Source organism: Narcine bancroftii, chromosome 9, assembly GCF_036971445.1.
Source record: "Narcine bancroftii isolate sNarBan1 chromosome 9, sNarBan1.hap1, whole genome shotgun sequence".
In the NCBI taxonomy this organism is placed as follows: domain Eukaryota; kingdom Metazoa; phylum Chordata; class Chondrichthyes; order Torpediniformes; family Narcinidae; genus Narcine; species Narcine bancroftii.
The window spans coordinates 75546638-75571436 of record NC_091477.1 but is presented as its reverse complement, the minus strand read 5'-3'; the positions used below and the strand labels follow the sequence as shown (position 1 = coordinate 75571436).

The 24799-nt window shown below is 41.2% G+C and overlaps 1 protein-coding gene across 3 annotated transcripts in view; it reads left to right on the top strand.

The window, feature by feature from the left end:
- inpp5d (inositol polyphosphate-5-phosphatase D) overlaps positions 1 to 24799 on the top strand; it is a 142107-nt gene that overhangs the window by 58330 nt on the left and 58978 nt on the right. For all 3 annotated transcript variants that reach the window (XM_069896531.1, XM_069896530.1, XM_069896529.1), the window contains exons 6-10: positions 2960 to 3047; positions 11082 to 11162; positions 21464 to 21541; positions 22329 to 22452; positions 23805 to 23911. In XM_069896531.1, coding sequence (XP_069752632.1) covers positions 2960 to 3047; positions 11082 to 11162; positions 21464 to 21541; positions 22329 to 22452; positions 23805 to 23911 — 478 coding nt within the window. The remainder of the gene's footprint in view (positions 1 to 2959; positions 3048 to 11081; positions 11163 to 21463; positions 21542 to 22328; positions 22453 to 23804; positions 23912 to 24799) is intronic.

Below are 24799 nucleotides of genomic sequence, written 5' to 3'. Positions count from 1 at the left end.
CAAATGCAACACACTCTGCGTGCGTGTGTGTGTGTGTGTGTATTATATATTGTAATATATGGTAACCTATGACCATGACCTCCTTTGGAATGGCCACCCTAGTTGTGGGACAGGACCAGCAGGTCAAGCTGAGCTAAATGAGAGAGAAACTGAGGCAACATCACAAATGGAATCTTCACAGTGGAAATGGTCAGTCCTGATGCAGGGAACGAGAGAGTGAGTTACCTAAATTTGGGATTTTCCATATTGAGTCCAGAAGGATTCAATATGCCCAGACCGAAGATGGGGTGTTGATCTTCAAGCTTGAATATGTCTTCATTGTAACAATGCAGGAGACTGCCGCAGAGTGGGACTGGAATAGACATTTAAAATGGCAGAACTAAACATAATTGTTACAAAGTTTCAATGATCTGGAACTCTTAGTATTCACTATGTTTTTTTCACTCAATGTATAGAGCAAATGAGTTAAATTGTACCGACTTGGTGAAGATTGAACTTTAATAGCCTATATAATGTGGGAATGATTGAAAGTTTGGAGTCGATAGGAATTTCACATTTTTGTGTCTTGAGGACAAATGAATTAGAGTGAGATTTCAATTGTGAAAGAGGAATGGAACAAAACTTAGTAGACTGGAGAAGTACTAGTTTTGAAGAAAGAGAGGGAACATTTAGAGGAATATTGATGGTAAAACCGATAGAGGCATACAAAAGAGTTCATGGCAAAGGAGAGCAGGCTTGAGATGAGACTGTGTGAGTGTAAGACAGGGAGAGGGAGGTCTCTCCAGAGCTGAGTGAACCTGGCCTTTGCAGAACGTTACAGGTTGTTGAAGGGAGTGCGGGAGGCTGGGTCCAAGGAAGAAACTGAACCTCTTGGAAAGTCGATGAGACAGTCATAGCTTGAGGAAGAGAAAATAACACCCAGTGAACAAATCCCGACTCAGTGGAAGATGTGGTTTCATTGATGGAAGGCAGAAAAACAAAACGGGTTAGTATTAACATTTAGATAATATAATGAGGAATGAACTGCAATATGAGAATGACTAGCTATTTTCATCTCTGGTCTTGAGCATATTGACCTTCTGCTTTGTCAGTGGTAAACTGACATTATAACTGATTCCACTTCGTGAAAAAAGAGGAAGTTGGCTATTGGGACAGTTAGTTTTCTCCTTTGCACATTTACATGAAGTATGGCTTATTTGGGGTCCAGGATTGCCATCGCTGGTGGAGCTCATTCCCTCAGTGAAGTCATGAAGGATTAAAAACTGGTACTGCAGATGAACTCACAAAGGTGAAAACTTACTATCCCAGCACCATATTTTCCCTTCATTCATGGTGGACTCAGTCATTACAAAAGCAGAACAGAAACAGCCCAAGACCAAAGGTGAAAAAAGTCTTGTATTTCAATCTCCCTCAGAATATTATCTTGAGTAGAATACCTTGCTTTACTTCCTCTACCTGTGCCCTTCAGCAGGAGTGACAGATACCAAAAAAGGGCAGAAGCTAGACTGAATCACATCCAGTAACAATGAGGTCTGTCATTGCACTGTGACGAGAATTAGTGAAAACATCAGATATTGAACTGACTTTGCCAAATAATACAACATGCATCGAGTTGCATTTCACGACAGTGCCCCAGTGGCCTGCATAGAGGGTGACACCTGTACTTTCAAAGTCTGTCTTTCATGTCACATGACAGCAATTTGTTCTGTTTGCTTATACAGGAACACATATGTCCACATTCCATTCTGGCCAATGGAATGGACGTATGTCCGAAATGCCCTGCATTCCTGTTATATTTCTTGTGAGAGGTTGGCCACCATAGATAGGCCCGATTTTCACCGTAATTGGATAAATTTTATATTTTTTCTTTCATTTTGATGCTCTCTTGTAGTGACATCAAGGGAATATGCTTTGATGGGGCCCAACACCGTTTTTAAAAAAAATAAAGGTGATTTGGAACACATGCACAGATTGCTGTCGCTGGGGAGGGAGAGAGAGTGATAGAGATTTGCACATGCGTTCCAAATCACAGCATAGGTTGTGAGGTGACGCCACTGCTCCTAGTTACTCAACTCCACCTCGGGTTCCCGGCAGGAGCAGGGACATGAGGCTCGTGGTAGAAGCGGGGACATTGAGTCCCAGCAGGAGTGGGGACACCAGGTTTCCAACAGGTACAAGGTAGAATACTACTGAAGAGCCAGTTAATGAAGAAATCGAAGGCTGTGTAGTTAAGCAGGAATCATGGCTTTTATTAGTAGAAACTCAGTAGTACAATAATGAATGATAATGGGTGCGTACACGGTTATAGCCAAGGGGGATGTCTTTAGTGGTAGAGAGATAATACACATCCAATATCAGTAGAGCAGACTCTTTGGCTTGGCTTCGCGGACGAAGATTTATGGAGGGGGTAAAAGTCCACGTCAGCTGCAGGCTCGTTTGTGGCTGACAAGTCCGATGCGGGACAGGCAGACACGGTTGCAGCGGCTGCAGGGGAAAATTGGTTGGTTGGGGTTGGGTGTTGGGTTTTTCCTCCTTTGCCTTTTGTCAGTGAGGTGGCCTCTGCGGTCTTCTTCAAAGGAGGTTGCTGCCCGCCAAACTGTGAGGCGCCAAGATACACGGTTTGAGGCGTTATCAGCCCACTGGCAGTGGTCAATGTGGCAGGCACCAAGAGATTTCTTTAGGCAGTCCTTGTACCTTTTCTTTGGTGCACCTCTGTCACGGTGGCCAGTGGAGAGCTCGCCATATAACACGATCTTGGGAAGGCGATAGAGCAGACTAGGCACAGTGAAAGACTGACAGCATGACACAGATTCATCACAATTACCTGTAGTATTTAAAAGAAAATCTTTGATTGTATGTGTGTGGATGGATGTATGTTGCATCGGTCATAAGTCGGGGAGGCCTGAAAGTTGTAGCTAATACCGTGCTGTCTCTTATTTTGGGTTTGCATGTGTTTCAGTGAGCTACTCCAGACAATGTCAGCACTTGAGGCATCACAGAGACTGCATGAAAATCAGCCGTTTCCTGGAGGAAGCATGCAGAACCAGGTCTGGTACCATGATAATGTAACAGTTAAAATGTAAAGCTGAATGCAAACAATGGCCATTCTAATGTTGAATGGGTTTGGAGAGATTGAAGCTCTGTTTGGGGTATAAAACAAAATGATCACTTCAAGGCTCAGGCCAAGGTAATTTTAACCTCCTGAACTCATTTAATATTTGCTTTGTGGAACCTTCTCATAAATTATTTGGCCAGTCCATGATGGGAAATAATGCTGAGTAGAAAATACTTCCACTACTTCAGTCAGAGTTTGAATGCCAAGACTTTGGCAGTTATTTTAAAACCTTCACTCCAAAAGGAAATGGGATATGCTTTGCAAGGTATATAATTTTTAGTACTATAATGAAATCCATCTAACTGGATTGTTCAACAACAGGCTTACATAGATTGAACAGATTGAATGAAATCCTGCCCCATAAGGACTCTATGATTTGATGATTCCATAAATGGAATATTTAACCTCTGTTAATAGAAAGAATGCCCAAGAAAATCCTTGTCTTTTCCACATCTGGATTATTTACCATCTGTATTTTCCTACCTGTGGAATAAATATTGAAAATTAAGTCTTATCAAAACACGTGCAAGGGCCCAAGTGAGTTGCATGTACATTTGCAGGTTCCATGTCCCACAGTTCCATGCACTCTGCCCTGAGGCTGGTTATGGCTGACAACAAGCCAATCAAATTAATGAAAACACTTAACCAATGCTCCCCACTGAGTCAACCACGCAAAAGTAGCAGGTGAAATTTCCCTCGAGTCTTCTCTTTAATTGTAACCTGTGATGACGATATTAGACTGGTAATCAAAAGCAATAAACAAAGCTGGTGTTTCATAATTGCTTATGTGGCTTTTGGTAGTAGAGAATCTCCATCTCCTGGACAACTCAAAATCTTTTCTTTTATGGTTCTTCCTCCATTTTAGTTTTTTTTTCTTTCTTGAAGCCTTCTCACCTGTTCCCTGGTGGCAAAGGAAACGTTGTTCTTGATATTGTATTAGTTACAAAAAAAAAGAAATACAATTCTATTCTGCTTTTATGACTTCAGAGCCAAAATGCTTTCCAGCCAGTGCAGCAGTTTTGAAATATAGTAACCATTATAATGAGGGAAGGAAGCTGAATCACCAACACATCAACCAAAGAAAGTCACTGAAATGATTGAATGACAAAGCCTTTAAAGCACTAATCTTCACTCCATATGATAGTTACATGGTAAACTGCAGAGCTGATTGGTTCCTGCTCATGTCCCTTCAAATGTGGACTGCTGTCATTATTCTGCTAACCTCCCCAATAATAATAATTGAACTTCAGTTGTTCGTTAATTTTGAATTATTTTAGAATGATTCTGAGGGATTTAATGATATGCTATTTTAAAATGAGATTGAGTGTTTGTTTTAACTTACAGTGCAGCAGACAATTGGAAAGGCATTTGAGTGTGAATAGGGGCATCTTGTTACAATTATACAGTGCCTGGTGAGTTTGCATCTGGGAGATACATTAGAGCGGTGGTTTTCAACCATTTTCTTTCCATTCACATACCACTTTCAGTAATCCTCTTGCCATAGGTCCTCTGTGATTAGTAAGGGAATACTTAAGGTGTTATGTGAGTGGGAAGGAAAAGTTTGAGAACCACTGTTTTAATCGTACTTCATTGACTCATTATGTGCATGGTTTCAGAACTCCAAAGGAAATGGGCCAATGACAATTTATCTCAAGCAAAATATTTCAGTAACAACTGGGTCGAGAGCAGTAGTTCTCAACCTTTTTTTCCCCACTCACATCCCACTTTAACAATCCCTGACTAATCACAGAGCACTGATGGCATAGGGATTACTTAAAGTGGTACGTGAGTAGAAAGAAAAAGGTTGAGAACTACTGCTGCAGAGTAGAGGTGTGGTCTGCCTCATTGAGGAAGGGAGGACAGCTAAGGATCACTAGATTGATTCCTGGCATTGAAAGTATGCCACAAGAGGAGAGATTAAGCAAACAGGCTGCTGTGCTCCAGAGCTTAGATCAATAAATATCATTTCACTATGATGCACAACAATCTTAGAAGCTTGAGAGCATGCTTGTGGAACTGATGTTTCCTCTGGCTGGGATTTTGAGAACCCAAAGTCACGGTCACAAAATTAGGGGGATGTCATTCAATACAGAGATGAACAAACACTCTTCACCCAGAGGTTAATTTGGAAGATAATAGTGGAGGCTGATAGAATTTTGAGTATTCTGTGAATCAAGGGATGTGGGGTTAATGCAAGAAGGTTGTGTTGAGGTAAAAGATACATCACAATCTGATTGAATGATGGAGGAGTCATGAGGAGCCAATGGCATTCACCTGCTTCTTTTTCTTGTATCTTCTTGTTCCAAATTGTGGATGCCATGGAATCTACAGCCACGACTTTTCTTCTTTCTGATCCCTGCAGAGCAGGTGGTAGTGTTATTTTTTTCAAAGCTGCAGTGCCACCTGGGGGAATAAGTGCCCAAGCCATTTGTTGGGACATGTCAGGACTTGTGTTCTCCTGCTATATCACATGGTATCACTTCAACCCATCCTTGTATCCGCATTCTCTGCTGTTTCTCAATGCCACCGTGCCTGTCGGAAGAAAGTGTGGAAATGTGCATTGCACATTTGGGCCCAACAAACCTGTCTCAACTTATTGGAACAATTTTAGATATTCAGTCTAGGACATAAGGAAATAGGTGCCAGAGTAGGACACTCAGCATCTCAAATCTGCGTAGCATTCAACGTGGTCATCGCTGATATATTTCAGGCTTCATTGCCTCTTCTGTCCCAGATCCAATAGGCTTCAATTCTCCAATCTTCCAAAAGTGTTCCTCCAGTGATCCAACCTCCACTATCCAGAGATTCACTGCCCTCTGAGTAAAAGTTCCTGTGCAACTCAGTTTTAAATGGCTGCTCCCCTAACCATTATAACTATTTCCCTTTGGTCAATTTTTTCCAACTGTTGGAAACATCTCAACATTTATCTTGCCATGCCTCCATCAGTAAGACCATCCATCATTCTTCCAAACACCAATGTACAGTAGATCTAATTTCTTTCTCCTTCCACCCAACTCTCAAATACACATCCATATACAGATACTATTTATTTCCTGAAATATTACATGAAATTGTATTTACTCTGCCATAAGGTAGACAAAGATTCACCATTAGCATTGCCCGGCATCCCTTACAGTCAGAGAAAGAAAAGCAAAAGAGGGTCCCCAGGTCACCGTGTCTGTGGATTTGCATCCAGAACTCCCACAGGCACACAGACTCCACTTTACTGGCAACCTGAGCCCATATTCAAACCTCTGACATGATGAGGAAGCCTCTAGTATCCCATTGGGAGCTCTCCTTTCCCTCGGCTTCCTCTCAAATTTTGACTCAGACACCAGGGTCCCACAAGCCACACTCCATCAGCCCACAGCCTGGTATAAATCCTTCAACCTCAAGTCACCAGCAACCCATAGTTCCTCACCCACAAGTTTCCCACGGCTCACTGCCTGTGTGTATCCTCCAGCCGCAGAGCCCCTTGCTGGTCTGCACCATCGTCGCCATCCTTCAGGTCGTCTCCTCTGCTTCTCCTTCTCAGCAGGATGTGTTCTCCCCCATTACTGCAGCCCTGCGCCAGTCTGCTGCTCCCCCAGAGCCTGAAACCCCCTCGAGGCAGTTGCCGAACACTGGCCATTGAGAGCCTGTGCGGAGTCGTGGGCAGCTGGACTGAGCGGTGGGGACCCTGCGAGGAAGTGCTGTGTTTCTGCACCAGCAGTCACAGCAGTGCCACCACTTTTACTGATCATATATGTGTCATAAAGAGCGTCATTAACAATATCCCACATGGAAAGCTGATTAAAAAGTTACAGTCAATGAGTTCCAAGATACATTGAAAAATTGGATCCAAAGTTTGCCTTGGCAACAGGAGACAAGAGGGTGATGGTTGCTTATGTGATAGGAAAGCTGTGACCAGTGATGTACCACAGATGTCAGGTCATACAATCGTGATAATTGTCATTCGCATTAATGCTTTGCATATGAATATCAGTCATATGACACATAAATCGGTGGTGGGGTTGATAGTGAGCTGAGAAGTCAGGTTTGAAAACAATATCTGTCAGTTGATAAATTAAACAGAGCCACAGTCGATGGAATTTAATCCCAATAAGTACATTATGATGGAGGTCTAAGAAAGGTAGGATGTACACCATCAGTGGGAGGTCCTTCAGAAATTTTCAGGAACAGGACCTTTGAATACAAGTCTATAGATCCTTCAGGGTGATGGAAGCTTTGTTTGGAGGACTGTGTTGTTTCATTACTACATTGGAGAGGGTGTAAGGAAGATTCAGTAGGATGTTGCTTGGAATGAAATGCTTCAGTAATGAGGAGAGACTCAACAAGTTGAGTGTAATTTCCTTGGAGAGGCTGAGTGTGGATCTGATAAAGGAGGACACAATTTTAACAAAATGATAGTGCGTACCGTGAGAATCTTCCTCTCCACCATGGAGCTGTGTAAGAGATGAAGGGATAGGTTTAAGGTGAGGGGTAAGAGACTTGGAGGGGATCTAAGAAATTTTTTTGTCATCCAGAGTTTGCAGTCTGTAATGCACTGTCTGGTGGGAGGGAGTACTAACAGAATATATAAAATTAATATGGATGAGGAGTTTAATCACCAAGGCAGAGAACTCAATGGAAAAAGTGTTGAGTAGGATTAGTACAAATGGATACTTGATGGTTTGCATGGACGTGGTGGGTGGAAGAGGGTATTTCATGCTTAATAATTCTATGGCATATTTCTAAATCCATTCTACCCAATTTCACACTGTTCCTCAAAACTGTCATCCTACACTTTAAGTATTCACTTCAATCATTTAGATCCCACCTCCCACCATTTACCTCCACCCCTCCCACCATTCCCCTCACACCATTCCCTTTCCCCTCCCACCGTTCCCCTCCAACCCCTCCCATTAATCCTCTCCACCCCCTACCACCGTTCCCCACCCTCTCCCCCCTCCAACCTTTCCCCTCTATCCAATGTCTCACCATACTTGCGAAAGAAACACACACTGGTGTCATCATTGTCAGTTTCAATGCCTCTTTATACACAAAAAACTTTTTCCATTCATTTTGCTTTTGTCTATTTCCTAACTTAATTGTAACCTGTGTAGACCCATTCAATGGTGAACCTATGTTTATTTTATGAGGTTCTATGACCCAGACAAGCTTTCACCAACTTCTAGCTGCTCCATGGTAACAATCTTTCAGATGCCTGCTCATATGTGAAAGTTCCTGTATCTTAAAATATTTTGAATCCTGCAATTTGGGAAATGCCTTTCCTTTCCTTCATTAATACTTGGATTGTGCAATTTTTAACTTCCCCTCTCACTGCTTTAGAAACCACATAGAAACGCATTGATACGATCACGCATTTTGATACTTCTCCAAACCACCACTCACCTCCTCACCCCCACGTTCAGGACGTCTCAGTTTATTCCCTCTCCCCTTGTCCCTGATAGCTTTCCTGAATTATACCTGCACATATTAACTTGCTGCTATAGTGAACAGTTTAGAAGAATCAGTTTTCATGGTTCCTTAGGAATCGTTCAAAATGGACTTACCAAAGGGAGCAAAGGAAACTTCCTCAGACATTTACAGAAAATGCCATCAATGCTCAGCAAGTCAGGCAGTACCCGTGGAGAAGGAAGCAGTTAATGTTTCTGGCCAATGACCTATCATCAGAAATTTGTTGCGTTCCTGTCAGAACTTCAATTGCTGCTATTGTCAAGTTGGTCACTTTTTAAAACAAATTTCAGTGATGATTGTCAGGCAAGGATAATTGATGTAATCCCAGCAGTAGACGGCATTTCCTGCTGTGGTGACTTCAAATCAACTTCTCTGAAAGAAACACTAATCTCGTGTTTAATCTTGCTCCATCTCAGTTGAAAAGAGTTTGCATGTTGTTCCCCTTTGATGCAAAACAATCAGTGACGCAGACTTCAGTAAAAATAGCAAGTCTTGGCCACTGTTGAATGGGTCTCATGCTGCATGCTTCTGGTTCACCTGCACCCTCCATCATCGTGGCATTTTTATCTCTTTCTCTTAAATATTCCTGATCTTCATAACTTCTCAAATGATGACCAAGCTATCACCTGCCAAGGCCCTAAACTCTAAAATTCCTTCTTAAGTGCCCTAGATCTTTATACCATTTTTCTTGTTTATGAATCCATCTATTTTGCCCACTTGCTCTTCCGTTCCTTGATGATGGGTCACTACCACTTTTTTGTTACAGTCTCAGCTCTGAAGCTTCCTATAATATCTTTTGCTACAATTAAGGGGCTAAATTGATGGATGTTATTGTTATAATATTTCTTCTCCCCACCTTGTCACAGCAGCGACATTTAGTTTTATGCTTAATCACAAACAATCCACCTATTTACGCTTGTAATTAATTGAACTATGGAATCATACAGCACAGAAACATGCCCTTGCATGACTTTGTCCATGCACTAATTCTGTTTGTCACATTAGGCCTGTGTTGCTCTATACCATACCTATCCCTTCATGTCCAACTGCTTTTAAAACATTGTAATTGTATCGTCTCCGCTACTTCATCTGGCAGCTCATTCCAGATTGTCATTATCCTCTGTGCGATTTACCCTTCAGATCGCCTTTAAATTTCTCCGTTCTCACCTTAAAATTGTGTCCTCTAATTCCAGACTCCTCTGGCCTGGAATGAAAGGTTCTGGCTATTTATTCTGTCTGTTCCCCTTCATGATCTTATGAGCCCATAGAAAGTCATCCCTCAACTCACAAAATTCCATTGAAAATGAACCCAACCAATCTAATATCTTCTTGTAACTCAAGGGAATAAGCTACATCACCATTGTGTGCATCCCTGTTCTCTGAAGATTTTTTTTCAGTGGGAGAGGAAATCTGGCTTTTCCTTCACGCATTCAATTTCTTCGCCTTTTTGACTAATTTCAGTCCCTTCCAACAAACTCAGTGTACCCTGGACCAGGAATCAAAAGGAGACAAGGATTGCAGCAACTTTTTGTTTGATGGAGCTCAGCTCCACACAGAAACAGTGCTGTACCACTGCTTGTCAATGCAAGGTGACAGAGAGCCACATGTAGCTGGATTTGACCCCAAGCAAAGAGAAGAGGAACATAAGAAAGACATTCTCAAACATCTCTTGCTACATCACCTCTTGGCTTTTGCTCTGGCACACTGTTAAAAGTGCAAACAGACTTCTGAGAACATCAGTTATTAGCAAGGTTGATTAAGGGAAAACTATCAGGGAGAAAGTGTGTGCGTGTGTGTGAGTGAGTGTGTGTGCACAAGTGTGTGAGTGAGTGTGTGTGCGACAGCATGTGCATGTGTGTCATGTTATCTGAAATTCAACAGATGCCTTGCAAAATCCTATCAAGACTTTCTTTTAGTCTGTGGGAGCCATTGCCCTGCCAGCAGTCAGTCAGCTTCTAGTGTAGGTGGCATCCACGGGCCAATGGTATTACCTCTGAATCAGAAGGTTCAGGTTCCACTCTGGAGAGTTGGGGACATAATCCAGACTGATCCTTTGTTAGCACTTTGAGAGACAGCTGCAACATTGGAGCTGCTATTTCTTCGATGAGAAATTAAAGCAAATGCTATGTTGTTCCCTCAGGTGGATGTATATGGCACTATTTCAAGATGAACTGGGAGATAAACTTCTCCCTTTTCAGTGAAAGTTATCTCCCAGATTACCTAACTGTACACTGAAATTAGCTTTGCAGTCAAAAATGTGTTTATCCTGGTTATCCATTCTTTAGTGTGTGATTGAGATGTAGAGATAGAGAGAGAGAATTAGAGAAATGAAAGTGACCAGCTAACTTGTTCAGTGAGGTTTCCAGATCACTTTAACTGTGAAGGTTTCAGGTTCTGCTCATCTTGCAATTGGGATCAAACATCATAAAAGATTTCTATAGAATTATTGTAATGCCATCATGAGAGACAAAGTTTAATTATTAATTATTGATATTGTTATTTGTAGATCACCTCAGAAGCCAATATCAAAAAATTCCTCTCGACAGCTGCAGAACTGAACAGAATACTCTCATCCATGAAAAACCAGGTACCCTTGCACTGAATAACTACAGGTTTATTGTGGGGGATTGACTTCACACATTGGATGCAACAGTCCTGCTCAGATTACTCTTCTTTTACTTTAAAATTGTGTTCTTTGCTAAACTGGACATTGTGTCTCCTTGGTTTTCATAAAGGCCTCACATTCAATCCCTGGTCCATATTGTCTACCTCGCCTTGGGTGGCTGATAAGGAATGAGCTATGATTCTAGGTTTGGTGTCGAGGTATCACATGAACCTTGATCTACAACCAGGTTTCTTTGTAGTTAAATTATTTGTCACATTTCCATGGAAAATACGAAGTTCTTATTTAAGTAATGATTCAATGTTCTTGAGTGGTGACGAGAGAAACACACTGTACTGGGTACAGACGGACGCTTGCTATGCATTAAAGTTCAAAGGTCAACATCCAGGGCTGAGTGGAGAGTCAGGGAGATTGTTTCTGCTGTGGAGCGATTGTGGCAGTTGACGAACTGCACTGGGTCCAGATCTTGATTTTGGTACAGGTTAATTCTGGCCATGACCAATCTTTCAAAGCATTTTATCACAGTAGATCTCAGTGTTACTGGGCAATAGTCATTGAGGCAGCTCCCTCAGATTTTCTTGGGCTCTGTGATAATTAATGCCCTTTTGAAGAAGGAGGGAATCTCTGACTACAGCAATGAGAGACTGAAGATTTCTGTGAACACTCCAGAAAGTTGGTTGGCACAGATTTTCAGACCCTGCCAGGTACACCATCAGCGACTGATGCCTGTGATGGTTCACCCTCTTGCACGATGTTCTGATGTTGGTCCCAGAAACCGACATCACAGAGTTGCCAGCTTCTGCAGAAATTCTCGTTGACTTCTCCTTTTCAGAGCAAGCTTAAAAGGGGTTCAGCTCATCAAGTAGTGAACCGTCAGGGCTTTGCTTTGTAAGATGTAATGGCCTGCAATCCCTGCCATAGCATCCCTCGGTATTGCTTCTTTGCTGTCAAGATAGTCTTCTGAAGGTCATGCCTGGACTTCCTGTAGAGATCTGGATCATCATCGGTTTCACCCTCATCCACGGCTTTTGCTTGGGGTACTCATGGTATGTGCACATGGGCAGAGACTCTTCCACACAGGTCCTGATGAAGTAGGTGACAGCCATGGCATATTCATTCAAGTTAAACAGTACTGTATTATCTTTCACTCATGAGAAGTCCATTTAAAGTCTGCTAACGGGATGAAAGAAACTGTCCTTGTATATGGAGGGTGCATGTTTTCCTATATCTTCTGCCCAACGAGAGAGGATAGAAAAGAGTGAGACCTGGGAGGGACTTCTTCCCTGTATATTCTGGATCTTTGTTGTTTTATGATTCCCAAAGCAGAGGCAACAACTGGGGTACTCCCATTGTTCTTGTTTGCCCTGAGCCAGCTTTGGTTGTGACTTCTGTTACAAGATCAAACCAGCAACCACAAAGAAGGCATATCACACAGGGGTAAAGATGAACAATTACTTCATTAACAAAAAATTCACCTTCAAAATCCCCCCCTTTTATATCAATGCCCACTGGTTACTACGCAAATTTCTATAACAGTGTAAAACGAATAAATTCCCCAGCCTAAATATAATATATGTAATTCAAGTCTAAGTTATATTTCCAACCAGCCCACAGAAAAACTTAAGACACAAAACACACAAGACTCACAAAACTTTGATCTCAACTGAAGCAAAGATTATAAACTAAATTCAGTTTATTTGGTCAACTGAAGCCAAAATATCTTTGCTTCAGTTGAGATCGAAGTTTTGTGAGTCTTGTGTGTTTTGTGTCTTAAGTTTTTCTGTGGGCTGGTTGGAAATATAACTTAGACTTGAATTACATATGTTATATTTAGGCTGGGGAATTTATTAGTCTTACACTGTTATAGAAATTTGCGTAGTAACCAGTGGGCATTGATATAAAAGGGGGGGATTTTGAATTAAAGTTTGAAGGTGAATTTTTTGAGAATGAAGTAATTGTTCATCTTTACCCCTGTGTGATATGCCTTCTTTGTGGTTGTTGGTTTGATCTTGTAACATAATTTGGGGGATTTGTTCAGGATCAAACCAATTTGGAAGTTTTAGGGGCGATTGACTTGTGCTTAGTTATCAGTTGTCTGAGTTTGACTCAACCTCCAGCTTGAAATTAAAAATAAACAGTGAGTGTATAAATCACCAAAGAAAAACCAGCAACTATGAATATTGACCAGTTCATAGCGCACCCTTCAGTGGTTAATTTAAAAATGGCTAAAAAGTCAGAACTGATGGTTATAGTTGGCAAGTTGAAACTTCTTACAGTAAGAACTGGGATGGAAAAAAAAAGAAATTGCCCGAAAGATTGTTAAGAACTATGTAGGAAAGGAGGTATTTGAAGAAGCTGCATTAGAACAGTTTCCAAAGGAGAAAACTTCAGAGGAAATAAAGTTGACTTTGAGAAAACTAGATTTAGAGGAAAAAAGAGAAGCAGAAAGGAAAACTGAAGGGGAAGCAGTAAGGAAGTCAGAAATGAAGGAGAGAGAGAAAGAATGGAAGCATGAGCTAGAACTAGCTAAATTAAAGCTGACCCTAATGCAAAGAGAAGGAGAAGCCCAAAACCCACATGCTGGTCAGGAGAAGAGGTTTCTGGTCGGTAGAGAAGTGAAGTTAGTTCCTCCATTTGAGGAAGCTGAAATAGACCAGTATTTTCAGAATTTTGAGAAAGTAGCTGTAAATTTAAAATGGCCACCAGACCAGTGGTCACTCCTGCTACAAGGTGTTCTTAAATGGAAAGCCCAACAGGTATACTCGTGTCTCACTGTACAACAAGCAACTGTTACAAATTTGTAAAGCAGGCTATACTCCAATCTTATGAACTAGTTCCAGAGGCTTATAGACAAAAGTTCAGGAATTTATAAAGGGCAGCAACCCAATCTTACCTGGATTTTGCTTATAGGAAAGTTGTGTGTTTTGATCGGTGGTGTGCCGCAATGAAAGTAGAAAATAACTTTGATTTATTTAGGGAAATCATTCTAATTGAGGAGATTAAAAATTGTGATCCTGACGATAGTCAAGTGTACTTGGCAGAGGAAAATATAAAAACTTGGCAAGAGTTGGTTAAATTCGCAGAGGAATATGCTTTAACCCACCAGCCTAAGTGGATACCAGGGAAAACCTTTCAAAGGAATAGTGCTGATAATCCAAGTAGAGTAGAAAGAAAATCTAGAAGAGAGGAAGAGAAATGGGTGAAGGAAAAATTTTCGAGTGTTATTTGCCACTATTGTAAGAAGCCAGGGCTCATAACAGCAAATTGTCCTGTACTGAAAAAGAAGAAAGAGAAAGGGGTGGTACCAACCGCATGTGTTCAGAGTGAGAAAGTTAGGGATATATTTAAACCATTCATGACTGAAGGTTTAATTTCAGTTAAAGAAAGATCCAATCAAGTGCCAGTTAAAATCCTGCGGGATACTGGGGGAGCCCAATCGCATGTATTAAGCAACGTTTTGAATTTTGGTGAGGAGACTGATACTGGAGATGTGAATTTAATTAAAGGCATTGGTGGTGAAGCAGAACCTATACCTTTGCATAGAATAGTGATGAAATCAGACTTAGTAAATGGCCCTGTTACGATAGGGATAAGATCAAGTATGCTGGTGGATGACATTTCTCTTTTGTTAGGAAATGATTTAGCAGAGGGTAAAGTCATACCTGCGGTGAAACTCACAAGTAAGTCATTGGTTTATGAGTCCAAAAAGGATTTGGAAATCTACCCTGTGTGTGCCATTACTAGAGCCATGACTAGAAAAAAGGTAGAGGAAGAGAAAGTCTGGTGATGATCCTGTAGTGGAGGCAAACATTGAGGACACACCTAAGGATCCAGCTTTGCAGTTGTCAAGAGAAGAATTAATAGCCAGTCAAAAGCATGATCCTGATCTTGCTGGGATAAGAGATAAGATTCTGTCTAACCAGGAAAATGAAACTGTGCCAGGAGGTTACTTTGTTCAAGATGGAATATTGATGAAAAAGTGGAGACCACAAGTGATACCTGGGCAGTAGTAAGGCAAGTTGTAATTCCCAAAACTTACAGGAATGAAATATCAAAGTTGGCTCATAGTACACCTTTAGGAGGTCATCTTGGAGTGAAGAAGATGGTAGAAAAGATAAAGAAACAGTTTTATTGGCCAAAATTAAGAAAGAATGTTGTAAACTTTTGTAGAACTTGTCACACTTGTCAACTGGTGGGCAAGCCTAATCAAGCACCACCAGTGGCACCTTTACAACCCATCCCTGCTTTTGGGGAGCCCTTCTCAAAAGTGATAGTGGATTGTGTTGGCAAAAACCAAAATGGGAAATGAATATTTGTTAACAGCTTCAAGGTTTCCAGAGGCTATTCCCCTGAGAAACATTAAAACATTAAAGCAAAGATGATTGTGAAGACTTTGCTAAAAGTTTTCACAGTGTTTGGCCTACCAAGGGAAATTCAATCAGAACAAGGAAGTAATTTTATGTCTGAAATATTTCAACAGGTAGTGTATGAATTGGAACCCCATCAAATTGTGTCGTCTTGTCTATCATCCTGAAAGTCAAGGGGCCTTGGAAAGGTTCCATTTAACTGTGAAAAATATGTGGGCTTATTGCATGGAAAATAATAAGGATTGGGATGAAGGAATCCATTTGTTATTGTTTGCTGTTAGAGAGACAAGTCAGGAGTCTCTTGTCTTTAGTCCATTTGAGTTGGTGTTTGGTCCTGAAGTCAGGGTTCATTACTATTGTTGAAGGAACAGTGGATACATAATGATATACAATTAAATCTGTTGGATTATGTTTTCAAATTTAAAAACATTACATCAGGCTTGCAAAATGGCAAGGAAAAATTTTAAAACTGCTCATGGAAAAATGAAAATTCGGTATGATCAAAAAGCAAACATTTGGGACATTAAACCTGGCGACAAAATACTGGTTTTGTTTCCAATGCAGTCAAACCCTTTGAGAGCTCAGTTTTCAGGACCATATAAGGTGAAATCAAAAATTAACCAGGTCACCTATGTCATTGAGATCCCTGATTGTCGAAGAGAGACACAGGTCTGTCATGTGAACATGCTTAAACCTTACTTTGAGAAAATGACTGAGGAGGTGACTAGGATTCCAACCAAGGTGCTAGTTATAGAGGAAAGTAAGGAGGAGATAAGTTTCATGGAAGGTCATGGAGCACAGAAAGTGATGAGCACCAGGCTGGAAAATTCTATAGTTTTGCAAAACTTAGACACCAAGTTAATGCATTTGACTAAATCAGAAAGGGAAGAAATGAGGACATTACTTATGAAATTTAAGGATATATTCCCAGATGTTCCAAGAAGAATTACTGTGACTTGTCATGATGGGGAGGTCAGTGATGCTAAGCCTATTAAGCAGCATCCTTTCCGAGTTAATCAGGAAAAGAGCAGATTGTTGGATCAAGAGGTAGATTATATGCTCAAAAATGACATCATCCATAAATCAAGTTCAAATTGAAGTTCACCCTGTGTCCTGGTGCCGAAGACAGATGGCTCAATTAGGTTTTGTACAGATTATCAAAAGGTAAACATGGTGACAAAGACTGATGTGTTCCCTATTCCCAGAATAGGTGATTGTATAGATAAGGTAGGGAAGGCTAAATTTCTTACAAGATTGAACTCTTAAAAGGATACTGGCGTGTTCCTTTGACAAAGAGAGGCAGGGAGATTTCTGCATTTGTTACACCTTCGGGAATGTATGAGTATAATGTTATGCCTTTCAGGATGGAAAATGCACCTGGCACATTTCAGACAATGATCAATGCAGTAATTCAGGGATTAAAGCACACATGAGCCTCTATTGATGATTTAGTAATTAGTACAGAGACATGGGAAGAACACATGCTTGAATTAGAGCATTTATTTCAGAGACTGGTGGAAGCACACCTCACAGTAAATTTGCACAAGAGTGAGTTTGGACATGCCACTGTAATTTATCAGGGTTATGTGGTAGGAAAGGGACAGGTGGCACTGGTTGAAGCAAAAGTATTGGCTATCACTGTGTTCCCTATCCCCGGTAATAAGAAAGCTCTTCGGAGATTTCTTGGTATGATTGGCTACTATCGCAGATTTTGTAAAAACTTTGCAGAAATTAGACTCCCATTAACAAAACTACTTGGAAAGAAAGAAAAATTTATCTGGTCAGATGCATGACAGGAAGCATTTCTGAAGTTAAAGGCCATTTTATGCCATCAGCCTGTACTTTTGTCCCCTAATTTTGAAAAGCTGTTCTTTTTTAGCCGTGGACACCAGTGACAAAGCGATTGGTGCTGTACTGTTACAGAAGAAGGATGGTGATGGAGTAGAACATCCTATTTCGTACTTCTCAAAAAAGTTTAACGACCATCAACTAAATTACTCGACTATTGAGAAGGAGTTATTCGCGCTTGTTTTAGCATTGCAACATTTTGATGTGTATATTTATACTGTTCAAAAACCATTAATAATATATACTGATCATAATCCATTAGATTTTCTGTCTAAAATGAAAAATAAGGACAGACGGTTATTGAATTGGGCTTACTATTACAAGAGTATGATTTAATTCTTTGGCTTGGCTTCGCGGATGAAGATTTATGGATGGGTATGTCCATGTCTGCTGCAGGCTCGTTGGTGACTGACAAGTCCGATGCGGGACAGGCATGCACGGTTGCAGCGGTTGCAAGGGAAAATTGGTTGGTTGTGGTTGGGTGTTGGGTTTTTCCTCCTTTGTCTTTTGTCAGTGAGGTGGGCTCTTCAGTCTTCTTCAAAGGAGGTTGCAGCCCACAGAACTGTGAGGCACCAAGATGCACGGTTGGAGGCGATATCAGCCCACTGGCGGTGGTCAATGTGGCAGGCACCAAGAGATTTCTTTAAGCAGTCCTTGTACCTCTTCTTTGGTGCACCTCTGTCTCGGTGACCCGTGGAGAGCTCGCCATATAACACGATCTTGGGAAGGCAATGGTCCTCCATTCTGGAGACGTGACCCACCCAGCGCAGTTGGGTCTTCAGCAGCGTGGATTCGATGCTTGTGGATTCTGCCAGCTCGAGTACTTCGATATTGGTGATGAAGTCATTCCAATGAATGTTGAGGATGGACCGGAGACAGCGCTGATGGAAGCGTTCTAGGAGCCGTAAGTGATGCCGGTAGAGGACCCATGATTCAGAGCCGGGGACAGATAATGTAATAGCAGATTATTTGTCAAGATGTTAATCTGGGTAGATATGAATCTAATCATCCTTTTTGAAATCCCAACATTCTAAACAGTCCTCCAGACTTTTATTTTATTTTATTTATGTAATACTTCCATTAATTGTTAAAAATTTGTTCTTGTGGACCAATTTTTTTTAGCAGGGGAGGTGTTACAGAGTTCAGTGTTGTGTATTGGCCTATGTGTTGAGTGGTTTTATGTTAAAAAGTGACAGTTTGCCTGAGAGAACCAAAGTGAATGTGGACTGCTGAGAGCGTGGGAGACAGACTGAGCATGTGCAGAAAATGATCTAAAAATTTCTGGACTTGGACGATAAACCACCACATGGTCTGGAGGACTGTTTAGAATGTTGGGATTTCAAAAAGGATGAACATTTGAAAGGGTAGGGACTCGTCTGGGATCAAAGGATCCGGTCCAAGCCAGTTGTTCCTCTCTCTGCAAGCAATACAAGACAACATTGAATTTTGTCCTCTCACTCTCTCTGCTTTCGAAATGTTCATCCTTTTTGACATCCCAACATTCTAAACTGTCCTCCAGACCATGACTCATGCTCTGGGCCTTCTTCCACTCCACAACACCCCCAGTGGTGGTTTATCGTCCAAGTCCAGAAATTTTTAGATCACTTTCTGCACATGCTCAGTCCGTCTCAGCAGTCCACCTTCACCTTGGCTCTCTAAGGCAAACTGTCACTTTTTAACATAAAACCACTCAACACATAGGCCAATACACAACACAGAACTCTGTAACACTTCACTTGAACATGCTTCCTCTTCAGCTATTAGGTAACAATAATAACAATGAGTTTATGGTCATAAACATTTATTGTGCAATGTACATGTACACCAACATTCTTAATTGTTGCAGCTGAACAGATACAACTAAAAAGGCAGCCACATACTAAAGACTTAATTTAATTAAAAAGATAATAAATACAAAAAAAATGAATGAGAGATTCAGTTATCAATGCAAAAAAAGCGGATTTGCAATAGTGCAGATGTCATTTTGTGGTGTTGAAACAGTCCATGATTAGTGTAACAAGGGGAGATTCAAAAACAGTTCAAGAAATTGATCTTGAAAATAAAGGTCTTTCGGCTTCTGCGTCTTCTGCCCAAAGTGAGCAGTGAGAAGAGGGTGTGACCAGGGTGATGGGGTCCTTTATGATGTTGGCTGCCTTCTTGAGGCAGCATCTCACATTGATGCATTCAACAGATGGAAGGTCGAAGCCTGTGATGGCCCTGGCTATGTTTGTCACCTTCTGAAGCCTTCTTCATTCCTGGGTAAGACAGTGTGTTGGGAGTACAATTCCAGATCTTGAGTCATAACAACTACAGTATCAGCTAATAATGGAGTTAGTAAGTTCAAGGATGAGCAAAATGGTAGATTTGGAGAGGAGCAGATATATGAAAGTGCCTTTGGATGCCAAGGTAGGCAAATGGAGGACAAAAGTGATAATGTGGGTTAGGATACCAACACCAGAGTTTTCAAAGTCATGGCAGGTGGGAAGGTTGAGCCAGAAGCACTTTGGAGTAGTCAAGATCAGTGATACAAAAGGCATGGACATAGGTTTTAAACTCAGAAGAACGAACCACAAGGCATCTGTGGGGAAGGAAAAAGATTTGACACTTCACATCCATGACCTTTCAGAGGTTCAACATACAAGGTTATCCATGTCTGTCAGTTTTGGCTTGGCCAGCCGACCAGTTGCAGCATTTTCTATTTATACTTTAGATTTCCAACATCTAGGTTTCCAGCTTTTCGACATAGGTGGAAGTGGGGGACTTGGTGGTGATATTGATTTGTGGTCTAAAGCTCACCTTGGACTTGAATATGACTCCTCATTTGCCAGGAGCCTTGTTCACTTGCAAGTAAATGGCAGGTCAATTACAATAGACACAATGCAAGGGAATGGATCTGTGGAGAGAGCCAAAGACCATTGGCTTCTATTGACAACAACATTGCCCATGCCGAAATAGATGTCAGCCAATAAGTGTAGTAGTTTGCTGATAGAAGGTTCAAATGTTGAAGGCAGGCCTGTGAAGCCTCACCTTTTGCTTTTGGATGCCGTATTTAAATTCTGCACATTGCAAAGAAGTAGGAGGTACCAAGGATGGAAAACTTTCCCGGTTCTTACAATACTGGGCACATTAGTGAGACATTGTTACTCATTACTTTGCTATCATTGGATGAATTTAATGGATTCAGATAAGTGAGGAACCATCCATTGAGAGAACAGTGGAGAGGTGTTGGAGGAGGAATGAGTCATTAAATGTTCCAAGGAGGGATAGATATCTTCATTGTAGTCAAAAACATGTCGCAGTGAATTTTGTAGATCAGTAGTGACGCCACATTTAGTTGAGATGGCGTAATAGTAATGACCTTGTGTATGTAGATGAGTGTACAAATCTGCATTTGTTCTACAACCATGACTCGTACCACTGTCAGCATTTTATTGTCAGATTTTCTGTATAAATGGCATCAAATTCACAGTCTACAAATAAGCATAAACATTTCTAAAGATACAGGCAGATCAGGCAGCATTCTTGAAGAAAGAAGGACTCATTATTTTAGGTTGATGACTCTTCATCTGAATAAGCATCAAAATATCATGTGTTCTGATGACAAATCATTGATTTGCCGCTCAACTATTTTATTTTACTTCCTCAACTGCTACTTGGCCAGCTGTGTTTACACTATTTTCTATTTTTATTTCCAGCATCTGAAGCTTTTTGCTTTGCAAGTTATTTATCTCATCTGTAGAGGTGTTGCAATGTCTATAGAAGGTAAAGATATATAACCAACATCTTCGAAGTATGTATCTTTACCCCACCCCCAACATTTCTGTGAATTTTTACTACAATCACAGCATCTGCAAATTTCCATGATTCACTCCAGGTATCTGAGATGCTCCTCCACTGGAGTGTCCACTCTCTAATATACCCAGAAGGGATACATCCCATGTCCGCAATAAAACTGAGTGAACCAGAAAGAGAGAAAACTGGGATGAGAAGAAATGGGTGTGATCTCATTGACTTGCTCTGTCCCACTTTCTGTTCATTTACTTTGCGCAGGTGAAAGATTATGAGCCCGATGCCACAGACACAGATGTTGAAGACCAGCACTCTCAAATCGCGCCAGTGACTTTTGAGGTAGGCACAGTGGTTCCCCCCCCCCACTTATCCGCGCTTTCGCTTTCCGCAGTTTCAGTTACCCGCCGTCAACCTTGCTCTGTAAATAGTAAATGAAAAATTACAGAAATAAATAGTTCATGTTTTAAATTGCATGCCATTCTGAGTAGCATGGTGAAATCTCATGTCATTCTGCCTGGAACATGAATCATCCCTTTATCCAGCGTATCCATGCTGTATAGGCTAACCTCCTATTAGTCACTTAGTAACAGTGTTTGTTATCAGATCAACTGGCGAGGTATCGCAGTGTGTTCAAGTAACTTTTTAAAAAATATTGTTATAATTGTTCTAATTTATTACTAGTTATTGTTGTTATCTCTTATTGTGCCTAATTTATAAATTAAACTTTTCATGGGTATGTACATACAGGAATTAACATAGTGTATATAGGGTTCAGTACTATCTGCGGTTTCAGGCATCCACTGAAGGTCTTGGAACATATCCCCCGCGGATGGCGGGGGTGGGGGGGACTACTGTAATTTCATTTTTGAGTAACATTCACAAAGACAACAGTTCTTACTGTTATATAGTGAGCTTGTATCGGGTCTTCCCTCATGTCAAAAGGTCTTCTCACACACTCTCATCACCAAAACCTCCTTCCATTCTTTGTGCTTACAAATGATCGACTGCAACTTCAAAAGACTCTTTCTCTTTCTAGAAACTTATACTTGGCTCGAACTCAGCTGAGGAGGAAAAGAGGGCACAGGCAAAGATTTACAGCTCAGGGGTATTATGTTGTATTTTTCAGGTGAAATCAGACATTTTTGGAATACTCTTGAAACTCCATTTGAAAGTGGATGTGGAGCATGGGAAACTAATCATCAAGAAATCAAAGGACGGCCCAGAGGATAAGTTTTACAGTCATAACAAAAGTAAGATCACTGAACAGTTTATTCCCCATTTCTCAGCCTTACCTCACCCTCTAATGTGGCCTGCAGAGTGCAGCATTTTGCATTTCTATCTCCTCCCTAACTGTTTTTTAAGCATGCATAAATTATATTTCTCAGACACAACTGAAGCATACTTGCCATCTGCTGGATTTTGACTCATATATCTCATTGTAGTGCCAGTCTTTGTAATGTTCTCCCATTTTAATGAGAATGACAACAGCTCCTCCCAGCCATTATCATGTTCTCTGCTCATTTATAAGTTTGACCACCTCCAAACTCCTTTGATCAATATTCTCAATCAATATCGTCACCCTCTCTAAAGCACACATCGCCCCAACAATCGACGGACCTCTCCATGACCTTTACCTGTTTTCTGATTTGTCTTTGCTTCTCTTGCAAATCACAAGATCAATACTCATCCCCTTCACATTTCTCTCTTGTTATCACCCCTTCCTACTTTAGCCTCGGTGAAGGTCCTGAGCTGAAACATTGACCATTTCTACCCACAATGTTGATGTTTCCTGACCTACTTCTGTTGTCTCAGGATTCCAGGATTAGCCATATCTCTCACTACTTTCCCCAAATCGATAATTTTTCTTTCACTGTTTCCACTCCCCAGCAGCCAATTGCTGACCCCTTCGCATGTCCCTTCTCCAAGCCATGTGATCCCAGCCCCCCTACTGTATCACCCATCTTCTGTTACCTGCACCCGGATTCATTACTTGCTTGTTTACCTTGGCAGGCTTTGCCCTGACACACTTGACCTGAGCTATAAACTTTGAGTTTTGTGCATAATGTCACTGAAGTAAACAAATACATGTTGGCCAATGGTGTAACAGCCCTCTGGGTGCCTTATCATTTCCAAGCCATAGCGCTCTCATTAGAAAGCACCGCACAGCAACAGATCTATTCAGTCTTGTACTTTGGATTGTCGAATCATATCATCGTGCTCACTCACACTACTGGAACATCTGTAGAGTTATTGATGCCTTCTGGCTCTGCTCAGTGTCCCTTGGAGTTGCTTTGTGGTTAATTATTTTTTTAGTATCTAGGATATTGGTATTGTGACTGATTCCTTTTGACCCCTTATCTTTCTGAGGACTCTCGGCCATTTTGTTCCTGATGTAGTCCTCATTCTTGTTTTAACAACCGCTTGAAGGGAGGAACTTTGGATGCATCTTGTGACACCAAATTCTGCAAGATGTACCAAGTCGACCAGGTCTGATCCTTGCCAGATTCTTGGCTGTATTTGGTAACATTAGAATTGCAAATACTCAATGTAACTTTCAAAATAAGTGACCTGAAATGATCCCTACTGGAAACATTTTTTTCAGTTTTGCAGTTAATCAAATCACAGAAGTTCCACAACAAGTTGGTGATCATCATTGATACGGAGTTAAAAAAAGCACAAAGGAAGGAGTATGTCTTCACAGATTCCAAGGTTTGTCATGAGCACTCTTCCATTGTGTATGTGTTTCTCCCCTCTAAATGAGGCATTGGTTGGTCATATCTAATCTTGCATGATTCCAGTCACCCATCACCTCAGGTCTCATGAAAAATACTTAATGCCACCAATTCTGTTGTCTTATGTAAGTGACTCACTGCTTTCAACTCAATGCACTGTGTAACTGTGGTGGAACACTCTATTGCAATCATGGTACTGGTTGGCCCGCCCCAGGCACTGTAATTCCACCCCCTCCAGGATCCCTAATAAAGGTGGTATTGCCCAATCCCCTCCCTCAGTACTGCCTTGGAATCAGACCAACAGCATGCGAGATATGACTGTGAGTTTATAGTGATTAAAGCCTGTTAACTTCGACTCCTGATCTGTCGGGTCTAATTGATAGCGCTACAGCAACATATTCCAAGCTCAGTGTTTTCCTGTGTAACACTGTCCCTCTTCTGTGTGGCTCTTTATCCAAAAGTACTCTGTCAATGTGTACATGTCTGCTGCTAATACTAAGCTCAACAAGCCTCTTCACCCATGTGCCAAAATTCTTCTGCAATGTGTCATGCTCTTATTCATCTAGATCATCCCTCTGGAGTTGTTTCTTAAATGCTCAGCCTCTCTGCCTCTCCATCCTTTCCATGCACCACAATTCCTAAATGATACTTTGGGTCGTCTTTTGTATCCTAAGCATCCTGATAAACTTGTTGAAGGTATAAATAGTATTCGTAGTTGAAAGATGACTCATAATTCGGAAATGCACAAGTTATGTAGAGTGTGAGGCGCCCTCTATGTAGCCCATATCTGTGTGGGGCTGTGATAATGATCAGGAAACTGATAGGAATATAAGCCAGAACCCTCTCCGTGACATCAGTGAGTTAT